At 42.1% G+C, this 20,445-nt stretch overlaps 2 protein-coding genes and 1 non-coding gene across 4 annotated transcripts in view; 1 reads left to right on the plus strand and 2 right to left on the minus strand.

Annotated features, from left to right (window-relative positions):
• Nucleotides 1-745: 745 nt before the first annotated feature.
• Nucleotides 746-7,091, minus strand: zmynd19 (zinc finger, MYND-type containing 19). The gene is made up of 6 exons (XM_053876707.1): nucleotides 6,894-7,091; nucleotides 5,227-5,286; nucleotides 4,509-4,615; nucleotides 3,834-3,974; nucleotides 3,580-3,760; nucleotides 746-3,126 (listed from the first exon to the last, which is right to left on the minus strand). Exons 1-6 carry the CDS (start codon nucleotides 6,942-6,944, stop codon nucleotides 2,983-2,985), a joined length of 684 nt encoding a protein of 227 aa, XP_053732682.1. The 5' UTR covers nucleotides 6,945-7,091; the 3' UTR covers nucleotides 746-2,982.
• Nucleotides 7,092-8,331: 1,240 nt separating this feature from the next.
• Nucleotides 8,332-8,438, minus strand: LOC128752979 (U6 spliceosomal RNA). The gene has a single exon (XR_008413731.1). It is a non-coding gene; the product is annotated as a U6 spliceosomal RNA (small nuclear RNA).
• A 5,262-nt stretch (nucleotides 8,439-13,700) lies between these two features.
• sh2d3ca (SH2 domain containing 3Ca) overlaps nucleotides 13,701-20,445 on the plus strand; it is a 49,754-nt gene continuing 43,009 nt past the window's right edge. For both annotated transcript variants that reach the window (XM_053881924.1, XM_053881932.1), the window contains exons 1-4: nucleotides 13,701-13,828; nucleotides 15,191-15,457; nucleotides 15,541-15,916; nucleotides 18,835-18,865. In XM_053881924.1, coding sequence (XP_053737899.1) covers nucleotides 13,810-13,828; nucleotides 15,191-15,457; nucleotides 15,541-15,916; nucleotides 18,835-18,865 — 693 coding nt within the window. In that variant the 5' untranslated portion in view covers nucleotides 13,701-13,809. The remainder of the gene's footprint in view (nucleotides 13,829-15,190; nucleotides 15,458-15,540; nucleotides 15,917-18,834; nucleotides 18,866-20,445) is intronic.

Consider the following 20,445-nt stretch of genomic DNA (forward strand, 5'->3'; position numbering starts at 1 on the left):
TTCCTATTGAGGCATCAGGAGTGTCTGGAGCTCTGGTGCCGTGAAAGCGTCAGCTGTTTGCTGCGTGGGTCACTCCTCTGTTAGGTGCTCCGTCTCCTCTCAACTGGCCAGATGTTGGGTTCTGCTTGAGTGTTGCACTCCACGGGCTCAGGATGTATGTTTTATCCATCAATTTGAAACAATTGGACTGGTTTAAATGTGAACAATTTGGACGTTTTTTGGTTTTTTTTTATAAAACACGAGCTGTCGTAAGAGGTCGGCGTCTGTTCCCAGGAATACAGAGGAAAAGCGAGCCATTGTTTTGACGTTGACACAAGCACATTTGGACAGGCCGATGTGTCCAGTGACTAGAATTTTGAGTAGCTCTGTGATCGCTCATCTGAGTAATTCAAGGCTTTTTAACAGTTAAATGCAAAGATGTAATCTGTGCTGCTAACTTTATTTCAGTTTCAGAACAGATGTACGACTCAATCTAGCAAAAAAAAACAAACTAGTAACTACCAATATTTTGTGATATCAATATGAATCAGTGCTATTTATATTGTACTAATCATTGAGATGCAAGTTAAATTGCCAACTTATCGTGTCCATATCTAATATAATCTTTAGTATTTTCTTATCACTGTTGGCCATTTTAATGAAACCTTTAAACAGAGAGCGCCACCTGCTGAGCTCTCTGAACACTTCCTGAGCCTATCAATGCTCAACAGCGAAGTGATTTGAAATAAAACAAAACACCAACGGTTCATTTTTATTTATTTGCATTTTACATTGGAAAAAAAAAAAGACGACAGTCAGTTCTCTCCAACTGGACTTCTATTCACATATTGTAGCTCTTGATTTCTGGGTCATTCATGGTTCATCATCTTTACAAAAGCAAACTTCGATCTGTGACCAGTGCAGTGTTAAAAACTTGCATACAAAAACCGAACAATTGCACGTGCGTCTGTGTACCGCAACACACCTGGAGGACTCTGAGAAGCAGAAGACAAGGACGCACGACAGTAAACCGGAATTCAAGTTTCAAAATGTGGAAGATTTTTTTGTGTGTTGGTGACGGCGGTTGCTTTTTTTTTGGAGGGTAAACACGATAAAACGTTCAGTCTCAGTCCTGACAACAAAGGTCTGGCATCTCAGCCTGAGGACAAAACTATTTTTTCACACTCAAGGTTTGTTTTAAATAAATAGAATTCCATTCATAGAATTTCTTCAAAAAATAACAGAGCAAACCCCTCAGCAACACGGAACACCGCCCTGCAACTTGCAAACACTCATGATGGTTGTGGAGGCGACAGGGAAGTTTGAAAGGAGGCAGAAGATTTAACAGTCTGTATCATTCAAACATTCAGTGACAGATTTGAGGACTTCCTTTTCATCATTGCACAAGAATTGCCCCTGTGTCCGATTTCCACCAACATGTTTGGAGTCATTTGAGTATAAGTGACCGCCTCCGTCTTCAAAGTGCAGGTGAACTCAGCAAGAACTTATTCTTGACCATCAGCAAGACGACAAAGATGCAAAATGATATTCAATACATTACAGATCACGTTTGGAACTGGATCATTTATTTTCGTGACGCATCATTCATGGTAAACCTTGTAGTCGGAGTAGCAACAGGAAGAAAGTAAATTATGAAATAAACATTTATTCTTAAACCTGGATTAGTCTGGAACATCACTTTGAACTCTGATTTAATCCCGCAAATGACAGATAATCGACGTCCCCAGTGAAAAACTAATGGTTGCTAAAGCGCAGTTCAAGGTGCGCTGGGATTTGTTTAAGCCTGTGAAGGACCATTCAAACGCCGAAAATGTTTCTCATCTCTCTGCTGAAGTGATTTTGGCTGTTCTTCTAGAGTACATCTGAAGTTCAGAAGTACAAGAATACATTGAGATACTAGAGAAGAGATTTGATTGGACGTCAAGCTGCTTTCCAAGAAGATGATCTTGAGCTTGGCTCCTTCATCTGGGTTCGAGTTTAATGTGAAGGTCAACTGGAAACCCAAACAATGCTGACTGTAGTTCAGAACAGGAATTTCAGTATCAGTTTGAAGCAATCTATTCTAGACATTTTTCTTTCTAGACATTTTCCTAATGACTGAGTTTACCGTCAATTTGAAGGGAGCAACAGGATCCAAGTTAATCGCTGACAGTAGTAGTTCCTAAAGTGCGCACCGGAAACTGTTGACCGTCTTATCTGTTAGAGGGAAGTCAATGAAAAGTTTTCTGTTCATGGTTGAATGACCAGAAGGAAGCAAATGTGTACATCACATCAGTACCTTGTCAACAAGTGAAGACTTTACAAACGTGCGGAGAACAAAGTCATATTCACCGGCTACTTTATTATAGAAATGAATCGTATCTGATTCAATAATTCATGTAAAAGTGATCATGGCCCCTGAAAGAAGTCTGAGCTTTTCAATGTCCTTCAGTATATTTTGGCAGAACAAACAAGGGAGGAGGATCAACACAATACTGGTAGTGTGACTTGTGTGTGCGTGTGGGGCTGCAGGTCAAGCGGAGAGCCAGGTCAGTAGGTGAGGAAACACAGCAGGGGCGCTGCAGCGATGTGCACCAGAGGTCAGAGGGGGAGCAATACAGTGAAAAGGTCCATGTCCCATTGTACCAGCTGAACAACAGCGCCCCCCCTGATGACACCACACCCAGCAGCAGCAGCAGGGTGGAGAGACAAACGTGGACAAATGTTTATGGTCCAAAAGCAGCTTGTCCAATTCAAGACAACTTTTTTTTTTATCTCTCATAGCAGCAGGTGGAGCTCCAGCAGCTCGAAAACAACAAAAAGAACACAATAATCCCAGTCATCCACACAACACGTGAGCTTTTAGAGAATCCCTGGATCTGGAAGTGTCTTTCGCTCTCCGTTTTCATTCAGCCGCCAACATTGTCCTCTGTCAAGAGTCCCGTCGATCGTCGCTCTTTACCCGCGCTCCGTTGGCGACCCCGCCCGTCCAGTCGGGGTCCATCATCGCTCGGGCTCCGACTCCAGCGCCAGAACCCGCTTGCGCTCTCGACATTGCTTTTTGTGGGCGGGCCAGTCTCTCTGCTGGCACTGAGAGCCACAGTAGCGAGCGACCTGGCAGCGGCCGCAGATGTTGAACTCACGCAGCTGTGGGGACAAACATCATTAAAGCCACGTTACATACAGCACCATTCTTACAACATCCTACTGGAATTAGAGACAATACGCCGAGTCTGTGACTACGATCATTGTGATAAGGGATGTGGCTTGCTGAACCAGTGAGGTGGCTCTGTGTGTTGAGGAAGGCGGGGCCTCACGTGACGTGATCAGTGCGCTGCCACGGCTGATCCTACACTGGAGTCATATCTCTGTTAGAGAAAGGAAAGTGGGGCCTGCGCTGCTAACGGAGGAATGCCAGGTATTTTTACACGCTCCCTTTCAGGGATGTGAACGTGCCTCTGAACTGTTGTTTTGAGCAAGAGGGCACTGAAGATGCCATTTTTTGTCTTGGTGCAGGCTGGTTCTTCAGTCGTGAGCAGCCGCTAGCCAACTCCATGTTCCTTCTTGTGTAACCTGGAAACTCTCTGCAGAGGAACATACCCGCCTCTCGATGAGTGAACACGGGGGATAGTGACACTCGTAGTAGGTGCAGGAGCACTCCTCTTCCTCCACCAACTCCCCGTTTGCGTTGTAGTAGCGTGTGCGGCTCAGCTCCAGGTACTGCTCCTCGACTGGGTCTGCTGGTACCTGCTGGATGGCCAGCCAGTACAGAGACTGCTCTCTGTGTGAGGGAACAAGCACATGGTTCAAACAAAGTCCGGAGGACTAGCAGAGCGTTTCGAAAAAGCCCTCACCTCTGCTTGCTGGATATCTCCTCTGGTTTGGGACTCCAGCCCACTGGCACTAGTCGGAGGTTGTCTAGTCGGTTGTCGACAGTCACAGAGTTAATATGGATGACTTGGAAACTGGGGGCGATGCCTCCTCTGTGCTTCTCCCTGTGAATGGAGTTTGGTCACACCAGTCAAGAAACGTCTCAGTAGGAGCCTGCATTGGCATGGACCTCACAACACGATAGTCCTCATGATTCAAGATGTAGCACAATATTCTGATATTCTACATAGTAAACTTCAGTTTGTATACTACTGACATGAAACTTCCAAACATCTGCTTTAAATTGAGTGGGTGTTTTTTGTGGGCCATATTCCCTCCCTTTCCGACTGCCTCTACCGGAAATGCAGAGGAAATGATGAAACACCAGTATCAGAGGTTCTTCCACACCTCTAGAACACAACTTAAACAGCGTATTTCATTCAGCTGACGCCAACTTCCATAATTTATTAACTAAAAAAAAATGCGTCACAGCACACATCCTGTGCCAACTTTGGACTTGCAAGCATTTCAAACATGAATCACTCCATCTTAGAGGCTTGCTTCATTCCAACAATGACTTTGAAGAAGCATGCAGGTTGGCAGTGCCCCCCCCGGCTGCCAAGAGCAGAAGATATCCATCAGTTGAAAGGTTCTCTTACCAGAGCAGCTCATGCAGCGGCCGTCCAGCCCAGCGACCTTTGCCGATGTCGAAAGCGTAGGCAAAGATTTTTGCTCCGTTCCCATCAGCATCCACTTCCATACGAGCCTGGAGATTCCCACCATTTGTTAGTTTGTCCCGCATACACAACATGTCAGTTGATGGAAAACATTTGGTCACAGCTGGAATGTTTTTGGTGTCACCCCAACAATTCTGGACATTCAAACTGGACTAGGACTGGAACGCCGACTGAATTAATCGCTGACGGCTTCATTCAGACCAAAACATCAAACGTCGGGGTCTCAAACTGATTCACTAAGAGGCCTCAGTGGGTGTAGGTTTTTGTTACAACCCATCAAGCACATACAGTTTAACCAATCAGACACCCGATTGGTGAGAAGGTGACTGGCTGGAACAAAAACCTGCACCCACTCCGGCCCTGCAAGGACTTGTTTGAGACTCCTGACGTATGGGACCACTTTCATGCCAAATATTGAAAAATAAAAATTCAAGTATGACGTTTCAAAACACAATTCAACACTACGGGTGCTAGCAATAATTTACTTTTTTATTTTTGTATTCCATTTACCACACCAGAGTCAGGGTGCCAGGTTCCTTCACCCTACCCACATCATATGCCGACTCATCATTAAGGTGGTGGGTGACTAGACTGATCGTAACTTGACACTTATGTATATGTATGTATAAGAGCCACACACCTCGAAGGCGTAGTTCTCCACCAAAGGTATGTCCTGTTCATCGATCAGCGTGTATTTCGTCTGAAAGGAGGAAAGATGCCGTTATTATGGAACAAAACAGAAATGATCACATGAATGCAACACATATCTTTGGATTCAATCAGTTCAATAACCTTTTAGGCACATGCAAAACATCACACCAATCACGTGGCGATGGAAATCCTCCTAATTCCAATTGTATGGCGACATGGGAAATCAAACAGGGAGCAAGAAAAAAGCTGTGCCCTTTTCACATTTAAAACAAAACCTCCAGCGGCAGACCTGCAGTTTTTGAATTTGAGACCTCACTCTGTTAGATGCAAATTTCAGAACTTGCATTTGAATAGCACTGCTACCATTTCACCAGCCCCCCGTCTCCTTGGTACAATTTGCATTCAAAAGAAGCTTAAAATCTGGTAAAGGTGACGAGGCATTTACATTCACAGACAGAGCGCACTTCCACAACAATGCAGGACAAGAGACCATGAACAAGGTGATATAACCTTTGTTAACGTGGATTGCAAAAACTAACCAGTCAAGTCAATAAAAAAGAAATTAAATGAAAAAAACCCTTCAGCACTACAGGATAATATTGAAAACCACCCATTGATCGATGATACACGCATCATTTGAAACAACTAAGACGAAAGCTAGAAGACTTCCTTCCCAGAAAAGCGACACACAGAACCACAGGACAGCCGGAGCTGGGGCGGGGGGTTTCTAAACAAGGAGACACGTGTGGACGGAACCACATGGAGCCACACGGGACCGGGGGTCTCACACCTGAGGACACATGACTCCACAGCAACCGCGTCCACTGGAGACTTGGGGATTCATTTCACGTGTAGATACAAACGCGGGGGTCTCGACAGCTATGATAGCACCGTGTATGTATATATATATAAATAGACACATGTACATATATATAGATAAAATCTGTCCATACATGTGAGCGAGACCGGTACTGTCAGCGGGATGCCATCGGAGCCAGCCCCCGCTGGCATCGCATCTCTGAGGGTGACCGGTGATGGACCAGCCGAAATGCTACATCGATCCCATTAAAAACCAATATCAGAACACAGTGCTACTTTGGTCAGCGCCACCAAGCTAATCACACGCAGCCATCGACCACAACGGTCGATCCCGTCTTCTTCATCAGGAAGCACAAAAGACTCAGCTGCGGGCTTCCTCGTTAGCCGAACCCTGTAATCCTGGCAGCACGGCTAGCGCGGCTCGGCTAACACGAAGGAACCCACCGCTGGATAACCGCCGGACACACTCCACACACATCGCATTTTGTCATTAGGGTACGCGGTGACGAACATAACGGACCAGTTCGGACGGCCGAAGCCAGGAAGTCTGGACCTGAGCTGAGCTATGTGCTAGTTAGCATTAGCTTCCCGGAGTCGCTGCGTGGAGGCGCCGCAGACACAGAGAACCAGGCGAGCCAGTCGGCGTCTTGAAAAAAATAAACGTAAAGAGCGGGCACTGAAGACAAAATTCCACATACACACGCGGCGCTTTCAGATAAACACCTGGATACCAGAAAAGGTAGAATAGCCGCCTGGAAATTCGTTTGTTTGCTGTGCTTCCCTGATGCCCGCGGGCCCTCCCCCGGCCGCACATGGCTGCCCTGGAATCCAGCTCACCTTCCCGGCCACACGGCCGAGCCGAACGATCCCCAGCTTGAAGTCCGACATCGGGGCGGCGACGAGTTGAGATGCAGGGTTGGAAACTAAAACGAGATATGGTTCGAAGTAGTGGGGGCAGCCCCTCCGCCCCTCTTCAGCGGCCACTGAGACGAACTGGTGACTCCGGGTCTCTCTCCAGCAGCAGCCCGGCCTCGGTGACACACCAGCGCTGGGGCGGGGCGGGACCAGCGCTCATCTCTCGACGGCCAATCAGAGGCGGCGCTGTGTTCTTTAAAGGCGCGCGTCAGCCAATGAGAGAACATGAATAGCCAGGAATGGTCGCTTCCCTGGATGATGTCAGCAACTCTCGTGACAATTTCGCGCGAATGTTTTGGGTGTGATTTGCTCAATGTAGGAGCTGACGTCATTACGTCTGACCAAGTCAGACGCATGCGGTGCGTCACAGGATATTTCGATCAACTTACCCACTCACTTGTGTGTTCAACTGGGTTTGGTTTTGCGGCTTTTGCTGTAAACCTGGGTGCGTGTGTTTATTTGCTAAATGTTTTATCATAAATTACTGAAATAGAATATTCATACATGGCATGCATGACTATTATTATTATATTTTATTTTCATTTTGATTGTATTTTATTTATTAACAGCACTTTATTTCGAAGCACTATCCTACTTGGTGGGACCCCCACAGACCATGGCACGAAATTCTATTCTGATTCTGATTATATTTTTTTAATAAAGACTGACACTATGAGTCAATTTTGGTTTAAACAGAAATGGGTCTCATGAGGAGTAGTTTTGAGACAAAGATGGAGAGACCAGATGGCTGGGACACATGGAGAGGAGAGACATTGTTGGAGCAGGAATGTCGGAGATGGAAATACCAGAGTAAAGAAGAAGAGGAAAGAGACCAATTGTGAAGAGCTTAAAGATTTAGAGTGGAGAAGGCTGACATGCTGTGCCCCCCTGGTGGGACATGCACAACAAAAACGGCAGCCTGAATTTCAGTGATTGTTTTAGAAACTGGTCCGTACAGAAGGACGACAGACTTAAATGCCAGAAAATGATATTTTTTTCAAAACACAAAATTGACTTAAAGACAACTCGTCTGTCTTCCGTGTAGACATCAAAGGAAAGCGAAGAAATTGATTCAGAAGTCGAATTTTGGTTATATTTGGGGAAAAAAATGGTCTGGACAGAAAGACAACACGTCATTTTTGTCAAACCTAAAAAATGGCTTCAAAAGTTGCTCTTTGTGAAAAAAATGGAGGACCAATGGAGTGACTAATTTCTGAGGAAAAACTAATTTTGAAGCGCCCTGCGCATTGTGTTTACATTTCCAGAATAAACAACTGAAGCAGATTTCATAATTATTTGTCCGTGTCTAACCCCTGACCCCTCACTGCTATTAAGTAACATTTTGAGTTGAGCTTTCCTAAAAGATTGGTAACGCTTCGCGATTATGCGTGTCATCCTTGCGCCAGGGGCCATGCTAATCTTCTCTGTATCGTACCAACTTTATTTGATGTAACAGCGAACTGTTACGCTATACAGATGCGCTCTCAGAATCCTATATAGGTTTTTGCTATTACACATTTTAAGTCATGGTACAGTAATTTGTGGTGTTTAAGATCGTATTCAGTGACATCTCCTATTGCCCCACTTTATAATAGTGTGCCGATTTATAAATTAAGGTTTTGTCTAATAAGTGGTTCAATGATTTTGCGGAGCAAAGGCTCATGGGAGTTATATGCAAATACACACTGATGTTGGTGCACGTGATTGGTAGAGAGCAACCCTCCCCACTCCTCTTTGTCCGGCTGCAGAGAAAATAACAAAAAAGTTGTTCCTCGGAAAAAAAATGGAGAATGAAAAATCAATTACCAATGGAGTCACCAATTACTGGGGAAAAATCATTTTGAGATTTAATAATTATTTGTCCGTGTCTAACCACTGACCCCTAATTGCTGTTAAGTTTTTTGATTTGAAAAGCGACTGGTATTAAATATTACATTTTTTTAGTCAAGATTCCATTAATTTTTTTTTAAGAAAAATGGAAACCTTGGCGAATTTGCGTGTCATCCGAAGTCAGCAAAGTAAGCGTGAACGTAAGCCCACAGTAGCCAATCAGCTGCGGGCCTGGCGAAAGGAAACCCGAAAGTAAGCCTCCGTGGCCAATCAGCTTCCAGTCACGTGGCACGCGTTGGACCAATCATGTTCCTCTGCGCTTCTGCTGCCAAATACAAGTCTTCATTCGCTCTATTCGCACTTCCGCGCTCTTCTTTGCCATCGAGGCGAGTCTGTCTTTAAATCCCGTTGATATAATTAATGATAAGATGTAATTCTCGTGTGGATTTAAGCGCTACAAAAGTCGTTTTATTCATTGTTTTCTGGGGCTTTTGTCGGTCTAATTCAGTCCATCTGCTGGAAGGGCTGATGCATATACAGGCAAGGCATCAGCGTACATTCAACATGAGAATAAGAATAAATTGTTCTGCAATAGAAGTTTTTTTTTTCCCCATCAAATTAACTCTTCCTGTTTTTCTGTGTCGTTTTTGTAGGTGAGCCACTGGGAAGTGCAGACTGGCCAAACACTCACCCCAGTGCTCGAGAACCTGGAGAGGGAGGACATGCTGGTGGAGGAAGTCCGTGATGAGGATGTAGTCGATGAAGGATTTGAGGAACACATCGTGGAGGACGTCACAGTTCCTGTGCTCGACGAGGATGACCCTTGTCGCGAGGTGGAAATCAGCACCTCAGTAAACATTAAACTGCGTGTAAATAATATATTGTAAATGTTAAGATGTATTTTTAACATTTAATTTGTATTAGTAAGTAAACCTTCAACTTAAAATGTAAATATTCATCTTTTGCATCTTCTGTGCCTCCGTGGATCGTTCCCTGTATTTACATAGTTCTCCTGAAACGTAAATGTTTGTGTGTATGTTTGAGAATTTCAATACATTTCCGGTGTTCACTTTGAACCTTTCATTCGACATTCATTCAATTTGACTGCACCAATCTGTTCATTTACAAAATCATACAAATCATACATTTACAAAATCACAAAATCATTTACAAAAATATATAGACTCAGTCTTGTCGAGAAAACTTTATTTTTATGAGCACCATAAAAAGAAACATTCCATTTAATTTGAAAGCCAAGCAATGTTAATTTCTGGTCGCTAGATGGAGCCAAAGCGCGATTGAAATGGATTGAACTTCTCTCACCTCTAATGTATTGTAATACCTGTTAAATTGTTAGTTTTATAGTTGATCGTCAATGTTCTGATTGGCTATGTTGTTGCAGAAGTGTGTCAGAGAGGGGAGGGGCAGCGGGACGGAGTTGCTGGGGGTTGTGGGAAGTGAAAGCGCGGTACGAAAAGGGTGAAGAAGTTATCTTTGGTGTTGTGGTGAAATAAAGACAGGTTGGAATACATCCTACTCTCGCTTGTGTGGAATCCTTCTGTATATTACAGTATGTTGTGTAACTTAAGTCTAAGATGTAACATTCCTAGAATATGTTTGTAGCAGTCCAGTGTTTACATTTAATTTAGTATAGCGCCGTCTGTAGTATGTTTGGTATATCCATTGTTGATCACTGATGATGTAACTCATATGAGTGTGACTAAAAAAGGAGGATTCTAGGAAACAGAGAGGCCAGAGAAATTGATGACCCTGTTGCACTGTCAATGAAGTATAACTACTTTTAATCGTGGGTCATCCAGGAGTAAATAGTGACGACACTACTGCACCACAAACTGGACCCACTGCTTGGCTTCACCAGGTCCGAGAACTTGGTGGTGGCACGGTCAAACACACTGCTTGTTGGGGATGGAAAAATAGCGGCAGACGCAGTATAATATACAGTACGATGAGCAGTATTGGTCATAGTGATGATGATCATTGTTGCTTGAGAGTTGAGGGAGGACCATCACCAGTGGGAAAACCAGCAACAACTCCTATATAAGATATGTTATTCACTACATCTGGGGAAGAAGCCATTACGTGCAGCCCAAAAAGTAAAGGCTTTCTCGGAAAAAGAAAATCTAAATAATTCCATTTTGCCGTTGCTCATAAACATGATACTACAGTTCAACATCTGGGGCTTCTGGCAAAACAATATGTCACCAAATGCATTAATCTGTCATGTAGTTTGGCTCTTCTGCCACTGGGAGACAGTAAAGAGTCGCAATTTCAACTGGGCTCAATATTTTAGTGTCTAACTTATTGAATTGGTGCTGGAATGATGACATACTGTAGGTGTTGAGATTGTACATTAAAATTTTATATCCGAAACAGTCTCAAAACGCAAGCTCGTGTGTCTTTCTGAACTAATGTTTTCAGATCCAAATAAATAAATGAAATATCACATAAATATTGTATATTGACATGCGAAGAAGAAGAGTTTTGATCATGAGTGAGGGGAGGTTACAGCTTTTAGCTGGCAGAATGAGGTTTCCACAGTGAGTGTCCTTCAATCGTCAGTGTCCATTTAATGTAATGCATTAATTGAAAATTCTTTCACTGAAAGCTGAATGACACGAACCATTAGGCTGCTAATGAGTTAATGAGGCTCCTTCACTCAGCTATTATGAGGCGTCAATAACACTAACGGCCCTCAATTACTAAACTCCGATCAAGCATTTTTCGCTGTCACCCGACAATGAAGCAGGAAGCTCATCCGCACACATCATTTCAAATCGACCACAAACAATGAGAGGGTTTGTTCTCAACAAGGCAAACAGCTGGACCTTGACCAATGGATTTGAACCCGGGGCAATGGACCATATTGACAACGCTAACTAACTGTCACATGTTGACTATAAGATATATAACCTTGATAATTATTGAGCCAAACATATGGCCTGGGGGCCAAATCTGGACCACCACATCACATTATGTGGCCCATGATGTGTATTATCTAATACTCACATCTCTGTGATTCAAATGCCGCAGCGAAGGTTTGAATCGGACACGCTCAAGTCCTCCTTCAGTCAAAGGTAAAGGGATGTGGATCAGCCTTATGTTGGAGGCAGCGGTTCTCAGCAGAAAGCTGCTCCTTAGTGACCCTCCTGAGTACAGTGCAGTGAGAACAGATCATGTAGAAGCATCCCACAGTTTGATGTTCTGATGCAGTATATATCCAGTCCAGAGTTAATGATGGATACTTTTATTTCAACAGAAGCTCTGAACTTCCATGGTAAGTTATTTTTATTTATGTATTATCTCGTTCATACGAGATAATTATTATGTTCGTACGAGAAAACGATCACGTTGCTTGTCACGATGCTCGGACAGCAACTGCTTCCGGACGGACACAATGGCAGTCTGCGCAGCTCTTTGAGAAACTGTGTCTGTCAGAAGACCATATTAACAAGCTCCAGGATGACAAAGTCTAAAACACATGTCAGTTAATTCATTTCATTTGGTGTGTTGGCCGGACAGTCCGGCATTTAAATGCTCAGTCCATTGAGAAACAGGTGCGGTCTGAGCATCAACTCAGCGGTCTCTGGTCATCCCACATCTGAACGTATAAACGTGATAATTATCTCGTACGAACATGTTTTTTCCTCATATGAACGTACGAACGAGATAATACATAAACAAGAATAACTTACCATGGCAGTTCAGAGCTTCTGTATATTTTAAATTTGTCCCCTTTTTTATTTTTATTTAAAACAAATTTATTAAATAATTTTATCACCATTTTTTGCCCTTCATATGTACAGATTTTTATGTAATTTTTTTTTTCTAAAAATACATATGTACAGTACATCGTCAGTTAACCAGCGCTTAGTCCTGTTCAGGGTGGCGGGGAGTGCTGGAGCCTGTCTCAGTGGTCATTGGGCGAGAGGCAGGAATACACCCTGGACAGGTCGGATTTCTACTATTATATTGTTCCCACTCCAACCAAAAAGTAGTTATTATTTATTGATGCTACCAATGATGAGGTGAAACTGCTTCCTCTCTGTCTTCCTGTCTTAAGTTCTCTTCACAACTCCAGTGGGGCTCAGCAGAATCAGATCAGACCTTTAAGCAGTGTCTCCACTCAAACAATATCAATTTCATGATTATTCTATTTTCATGCGTCATCTTTTCCTCCCACATTATGTCCATTTTCAGATGACTTTTGCATGTTAAACAATAAATCATTGATGCTATTATAGTACAACAAGAGAACTAAATTAGAAATTGTTCAAATGCTTGGAGGTCAGTATTTTATACTGACTCACCCTCTGCTACTGATACGGTGATGAACTCTATCAGCTACTGTAACTATCTTGGTGAGAAAGGACAGTAAGTTCCTTCATAACCAACCTGCTCAGGATGAGAAACTGCAACGCTTGATACCACGATGTTTCTGAAGTTCTGCGTTTCCATCTTGTTTTGAATGTTTGGTGCAGGGCAGGAAGGATGTGGGTGTGGAGACGTAAACAGGAAGTTCACTCCTATCTTAATAAAAGTGACTTGACTTTACTAACGGATTACTCGTCATTCGTGACTCATCATTTGGTTTTGGGCCAGATATGTTGCATCCAAACAATGTGAGATGAAATTTAAAGCCGGTCAGAAAACATGTACAATGTTGACATTTCCTTGACTCGCTGCGATCAAACACCATTTGACCTTTGTTTGACGACACGATTTGAGCTATGTCAGCACCTTTTTATCATGTGTATCAAGTTTCACATCTCCACCTGTCGGTGTCTGTCGTCTCCCCTTGTATCTGTATTTCCTGTCACCGCTGGTCGACTGAGCATCACACAGGAAGTGCATGAAACCACCCTGTTTATTAGACCCTATCTCTCACTGCTCTCTGTCCCTGATTCAAATGATGTGCAGCTTTGAGGAACGTTCTGTGTGGAAAGTTGCTTTCTAATCTGACTCTTTGGCATTTTCTCCAGGTCGTAGGATGAGTTTACGCAAACTGAGTGAGTACTGTATCTCTCTTTGTATTTGGGTTGTGATTTGAAGGCAGGATCACAAGAGAGGTTAAGCTCAACTTCGTGTCATACACATATTTATGACTGTTCTTCACCTAAGTATGATTTTGGCAAGCTGCACCTGTTTTGACCTTCTCCATGACATTTTCGTTTATCTCATCTGCTCACATTAGTGACACGTTCTCTGAAGTTGATTACTTTTTGACCTCCACAAGGAATGGATATTATCTGTTCTGAAATCGTTGAAACCAACAGCAAAATCACCTGTGTGACATTGCTGCAGTTTAAACTCTTATGCGATGCTAGGAGCAAATCATTACCACTACAATTGTTTCTGTGATATTTTTTGCCTTTCTATCAGCCAAATGTTTCATAATACAGCCATAGCATGTATTCTTCATTTAAAAATGTACTGTAATTATTGTCTGAAATAGAAGCACATTAAAAAGGCAAATCAAACTTGCCTGTGGAAATCGCATGAATTTTATTCGACTAATCACGTGTTTGCATACGATTGTGCATTTGTTCAAGCGCACACTTCGCTTGAAGCCCCAAACATACATATGAAGCAGAAAAGAAAGTTATTTTCCTGAAATTCAAATTGAAACATAACAATAATAATAATGCTAAAAATAATGTATTCTTAATAATGTTTGTTACAAGGTTCTTCATACAACTTAAATAATGCAAAAATTTCTGGTTTGTGAAAGTTGACTGCAGAGGTTCTTAACCTTTTTTTGGGGCCCACCTTTTCCAAAAAAAAAATGGGTCCGGGGCCCATACAAGGACTAGAACTGAACAACCGGCAGTCGAAGCAGGTGCAAGTCTTGTCCATCAAATTTACTAAAAAAAAGAACAAAAAAAACCTTGATGAAAACCGTCATGAATAAAATTCAGACTAAAATAAATATAATAAAACAACGTCTAAATATTGTAAAATAGTTTCTTTTTCATAAATGAACTCAAAAGAAGATAAGTAAAGTGTGAATTAAAGTATTGTCATAAAATAATTAATTTTAAAAGCTCTGACAGATGAACAGTTTTTACTGTTGGGGCCGCCATCACTTTCTCTATCTTTTTTTTTTTTTCAAGAACTTCTTCAAAGTTGGTAACTATCCTAAATTTGCAGCTTTCAATTCATGACACACTACTGCCACCACATGTGGCAAGTGGACTAAAAGTGAGAATCTTGCGGCCCTCACGGCCCAGAGGTATAGGGGGCGCTCGTATGGAATTAAACCTATCAGACTTTGAAATGTATTTGACGTTAAATTTACATCATTGAATATTTAGCTTCCATAAACACGTCCATGCCACGCAAATTTGTTCACGCTTCTTTGTTCTTTGAAGCCTTCAAGTGGTTTGGGAGCCTCACCAATCTCTCCTTTCGACGTTCTTCTGACAAATCTGGAGAAAAGGCTTCGGCAAGACATGAGCCTGGGGGCAGCGTTAACAATGTACCTGTATCCACGGCGACGCTGCCTCCACTTATGGAGTCTTCTGTGGATGACCTGGAGGGCCTTCGTCCTCGGACCTCCAGCTATGTTCGCTCCAGTGACAGTTACACTCATGTGGGGACACTGCCACGGCTGCTGCTGAAGAACAGAACCAAGAAAGGTAGTCAATTGATCCACGCCTTGTCGTCTCTAATGCATCGACAACAATACAACATCTGTATTTTATTATTATTTTTGTTATAGATGAAACAAATAGAAAACAGAAAAGTAAAGGCAGGCATGTCAACAGAAGTCAGAGCCAGCGCCTGGAACACGACAGTGGCTCAAAGAAACTCATCTCACTGAGGTCGACTCCAAATTTACAGTCAGTTAGAAGTCCAACATCTGCATCGGCCATTGAGAGCGTGCCGCCATCTGGTGGCTGTAAGTTTGAACAGCAAGAAGTGAGACAGGCTGAGGACGGTATTCAACAGGCGGTTGCAGAGCAGACTCCAGGGCCACCAGCTGAGGATGAAGAGGGAACACGTGTGGATGAGCTACAGTCAGAAGAGGAGAAAAAGACTGACGACGAGACCCCAGACAGAGGCGAAGAACAGCTCATCTCTGACAGGACTCACTGGTTGGTTCTCTTTTGTTGCTCTTATAATGTCACAACAAACAATGAAATCCTTGCGCATAGATAGAGAGGCACAGGAACGGCATGTGAAGAACAGATGAAGGAAATATATCTTTGTGTTGGAGACTTTGAGAGGACGATCCATGTGAGGCTTTTTCACTCAATGGTAATAAATGAGTCAACGACAGCTCTCGGCCACATTGATAATTTTCCATCATCTATGAGCGAGTAAAATCTGCATCATCAAAAATATTCATATTTCGTGTGCTGTGCATCTCAACCAAGTGAATGGATAATTCTGAAAAATGAGGACACTGGTGATGTGTGGATGATTGGCAAGACCTTTGAACGTAGACTCATGGTGGTGTTGAACTATTAGGGCTTGCTTTGGAAAACTTACACTGAACTTAAAACGTACTTTCTTATTCACTTACTAAAGTGAAAAAGAAAAAAAAACACTTTCTCCTCATATCTAAGTCACAGAACATGGTCGACACATATCAAATGACCCAACAAAATTTCACACTGTTTGGAGAAATCAGACAAAGAAATAAAAGTCCTAGTGTAAAATATCTTCATAAAATATGAATTAAAAGTATTTTTATTGAGGTATTTTTCTGCCATTAGTCCCTCCGATCTATTCTAAAAAATAAATATGTTTTGATTTTAATAATCTTTTCGGGGGAATTAATGCTAGCTTGTTGTTATTCTCCTTAAATGTGGTTGTCATTTCTTGTGGTGCTTTTATTTTGTAAACCTACTTCCGAACACACCACAACGAAGCCGAGAGAAAACTATTATATTTCGAAAGTAACTCACCTTACCTGTCAGCGTCATTTGAACATCTGTGGAATGAAAACAACAGGCTTGTGAGCATAGTATTTTATTCAGTTCTTTATTTGTTTTGTAGCGTATGAGTTGTTATTGTAGATGGCTTGCTGTTAGTTAACTAATTTACAAATAAATCTTAATTTACAAGACAGTTTGGTTCATTTAAGTTAAGCGTCATCCAGTAAAGGATATGTCCAACTATTGAGTTAGAAGTGGAACTTTGTTTACTTATAGAATTGGACTTTCAAATAGGATTTGAATTGATTTAATCGAGAAAAGTAATATGCTGGTAATACGCATTGTTTTAGTTCATTTTTAGACAGATGTTTCTAGGAGTGTTGCCCCAGTTTCCTCAGTGGGTGGCAGTGTTGAGCCCAGCTGGTTCTCCACATGACAGGTTAAGCTGGTCATTATACTGCCTGCAACTCAAGTGTACAGTCCGTTCACTGTTGGTGTGGCGAGCAGGACTGGTTTGGGCATTTATCAGAATCAGGTAAATCCTTTTGATCCCAAGGAGTATTGAAGCTGATTTGATTTAGATCTAATCTGTGCGTGCTGTCGTGATTTGTAATGACAAAAGTTTTAGATTTGAGACACGCCATTGTGTTCTCTTGTCTGTGTGTGATTTTTGTACGTGTGTGTGTGTGTTGATGTGTGTGTGGAGTTTGGCACTGTGGGAAAAAGAAAACAAGTCCTTGAGATTCTTTGCTGAACATCCTGTCCTTCTGCAAGACACAGCAGTCTGTTCGTCTTATCAATTCACTTGTGATCACTGTGGAAGAAAGTCCTTCAAATATTTTGTGAAGAAGCGGGAAAAAAAGAGGTGAAAAGTTAAATCGATTACAGTCAAGGCTTTGCCTACATTGGAAGATGTGACATTATCCTGACATTTAAATGTCACATTTTTTAATTTATTACAGCGTATATCACTCAGGTGAAAACAAATTCTGATATACTACATTAATGTAGTATACCATCATTTAAGACAAAAATGTCTTATTCTAATGCAGGCACATTTTCTTTTACTGCACTGAAATCATTCATTATATCACCTACATTTCTATATTTTCTATTAATCTGACAGTGTTGTTTGCTGTCTATAGATCGGACTGATTAATTCAGTACTGAATTCTCTAAGTGATTTGTTGTTCCAGCTGTTGGATGAAAGATGACGTGTAATGCCAGGTCGATAGTGTTTCATAAACACAATTTTTTATCACTACATTGCACAAGTGTGTCAGTCTTTAGGGCCATATTTATGATGTGAGTTTTTTTTAATTGAGCATTGAGCAATATTGAAGCAGTTGTCATCTGTTTATCGGAGCAAATCGCACGTACAATCATAATTTTACACCCTGAAAATTGTCCTTGTTTTCTTTGAGTTTGAATGCATTTGAACTGTTGAGTTTTAACTCAGCAGGTGGTGCTGCTGGCTGCTGGTTTCTCAGTAACCCTGTCCAGGAGTAAATCACTCTTTTTTCAACTTGAATATCTGATGTCATCTGTGAAAATGATCAAACGGAAATTCCTCTCTCTGCGGCTCAGCTGGGTGGAGAGTGTAGAGCTTCTCCGTCATGGGACCTATTAGCATTCCCCAGCTCACTGCCATGTCAGGAACCTTTGATCCGCCTCCTGTGGTCCTGTGTTACACGGTTTTACTCCGACCCATGGAGACTCCCGCTACTACTGAGAGCTGCTCTCATAGATCTTATAACTGTAATTGCCCGATGGCCAGACCCCCAACCCAAGCATCACAAAGCTGCACAGCAATGATCAGTACGGTTGCAGCACAAGGGGTCTCGGGATTCTAAATCCCGGGCCATGATCAGTGCAGAAGTGTGAGCTGTTGTGATATTTCAGAAGTGCGGAGAATCACTGGATGCCCGGGGGGGTTCTTATTTGGCCTTCCGCTATGAGAACAAACAGACGGCAGCTGGTCATGTGACTAAAAAGTGTGCTTTAGGCCAGCGATAACGCGCAGTAGCTGCTATAGATCAAACGCACACCTGTGCACACATACTATCTGATACATCACACTTTCCAATCCATCCATTTTCCATCTCATCTGCTGTTCTATTTTTCCTCCTCAGCTCCATGAAACCAGCAGACAGCCACTTGCAGGTGAGTTTTTTTTTTTAAGCATCTGTTTATTGCCATTTTTAAATCAGTACGAAACACATACAGATTGAAACTCTGAAAAACACTGAAGCAAAAGGAACACATAAGACTCACTCTTGACAGCACAATGATTTTTTTGCTTGTAAAATACAGAAATTGAAAAATATAATTTCACTCTCTCACATTGAATTGTAATAAGATGCAGATCAGTATTATATTGCATGTGGCCCTTTGTCTTAATCTATGTGGCACCCATGAAGTTGGCAAAAACTGCAAAAAATATAAGGTCATTTTAAGCGTTATTCATTCACTAATTGAATTCTAAACTTGACTCATTCATTGTTTTTAAAAATAAATAGATACAATGTATTGAAAAATACCCGAATATTTAATGCTTTTATGTCATTAGTTTACCCATAGTTCTGTTCACAAGCAACCAGTATACACAATCCATATAACACATTTATAAACTGAAAAAAATGTGTAATCAAATCCTATTTGAACTTTGTTTTATAATATTTTAGTGAAAAAACGTGTTTTTCTTCCATCTTTTTTGGCGCTTCTCCCAATAGTCACAGTATTATAATGTGGCAACTTTGGAAATTCAATTGCCCAAAGCTGCAATAAATTGCGTGCAATAAAGAGCATGCATGAGTTGTTCTCTATGCACAACGAACTGGCGATATCTCCAGGGGGTGTAATGCCTATGTAATAATCACTAGCACCTTGCAGTCCATAAATAAACTAAAAGAAAGTGGAGTATAGTTTGCCATTTGCCATAGTGATGTAGCAAACTGCAACAGTGTACTGTTCTGGTGCGGCGGTTTGTGGGTATTTTGTCTTTCTGCCACCTCTTTTTCTCTGCATGAGCATATGCATTCTGTCTACCAGCCAGTAGGTGGAGCTATAGATCCTACCTTGGACCTCAGCGATAGTGACGCACGCACCCACAGTCCCTTTTTGTCCTTGGAGTTCTGCAAGCATGTTAGTTCTGGGGAAAGGGAGAAAAGAAAGATGAGAAGGTTTGAACTGAACTGTTGATCGCTGGGGATCTGTTGTTTTATTGATTAAACATCACAGGCTGGCTGCTTAAGCCCCCCACCCGCCCCATGACCCTGACCTCTATTCTTGTGTAGAAACAAACAGTTCTACCGTCCTCTGACCACAGCAAATTGACTGATGTTAATTCTCACCGGGGTGTTATGTGAAAGTAGTGTATGCTCTCAGTTAGAGGAAAAAATGAAGGGAAATCGCTTTACTTTTTTGTGTTTATCACAACTTCTGATGGGTTGGTATTTGGACTAAAGGAAGATTGATGCACATTTTTTAATGATGAAACTGTTGAATCTAATTTTAAGCAGCAAAATCGGACAATTCACAACTTCCCCTTGCCATTCATATTTATCTCACATTGCCCTACCTGGCTCTCAAAACACCTCTTGTCATCATCGCTGGCCACTGCACTTCTGAAAGAACGCAGCCAACAATCCCTCCCATTCCACTTCCATTTCCATGAAACATTTATGACAGCTGATGTTTAAATCAGGAGGTTCTTTTTATAATGGAAAACACCAGGCCAGCAA

The sequence above is a fragment of the Synchiropus splendidus genome, chromosome 1 (assembly GCF_027744825.2).
Source record: "Synchiropus splendidus isolate RoL2022-P1 chromosome 1, RoL_Sspl_1.0, whole genome shotgun sequence".
NCBI classification, from domain to species: Eukaryota; Metazoa; Chordata; class Actinopteri; order Syngnathiformes; family Callionymidae; genus Synchiropus; species Synchiropus splendidus.

What these genes read in the sequence shown, in the direction of transcription:
- zmynd19 (XM_053876707.1), bottom strand. Translation starts at nt 6,944, where the DNA reads ATGTCGGACTTCAAGCTGGGGATCGTTCGGCTCGGCCGTGTGGCCGGG. An exon ending in GAGATATCCAGCAAGCAGAG is followed by an intron (nt 3,761 to 3,833) that starts GTGAGGGCTTTT and finishes TCCCTCACACAG; the next exon opens with AGAGCAGTCTCTGTACTGGC. An exon ending in GTTCACTCATCGAGAGGCGG is followed by an intron (nt 3,127 to 3,579) that starts GTATGTTCCTCT and finishes TTGTCCCCACAG; the next exon opens with CTGCGTGAGTTCAACATCTG.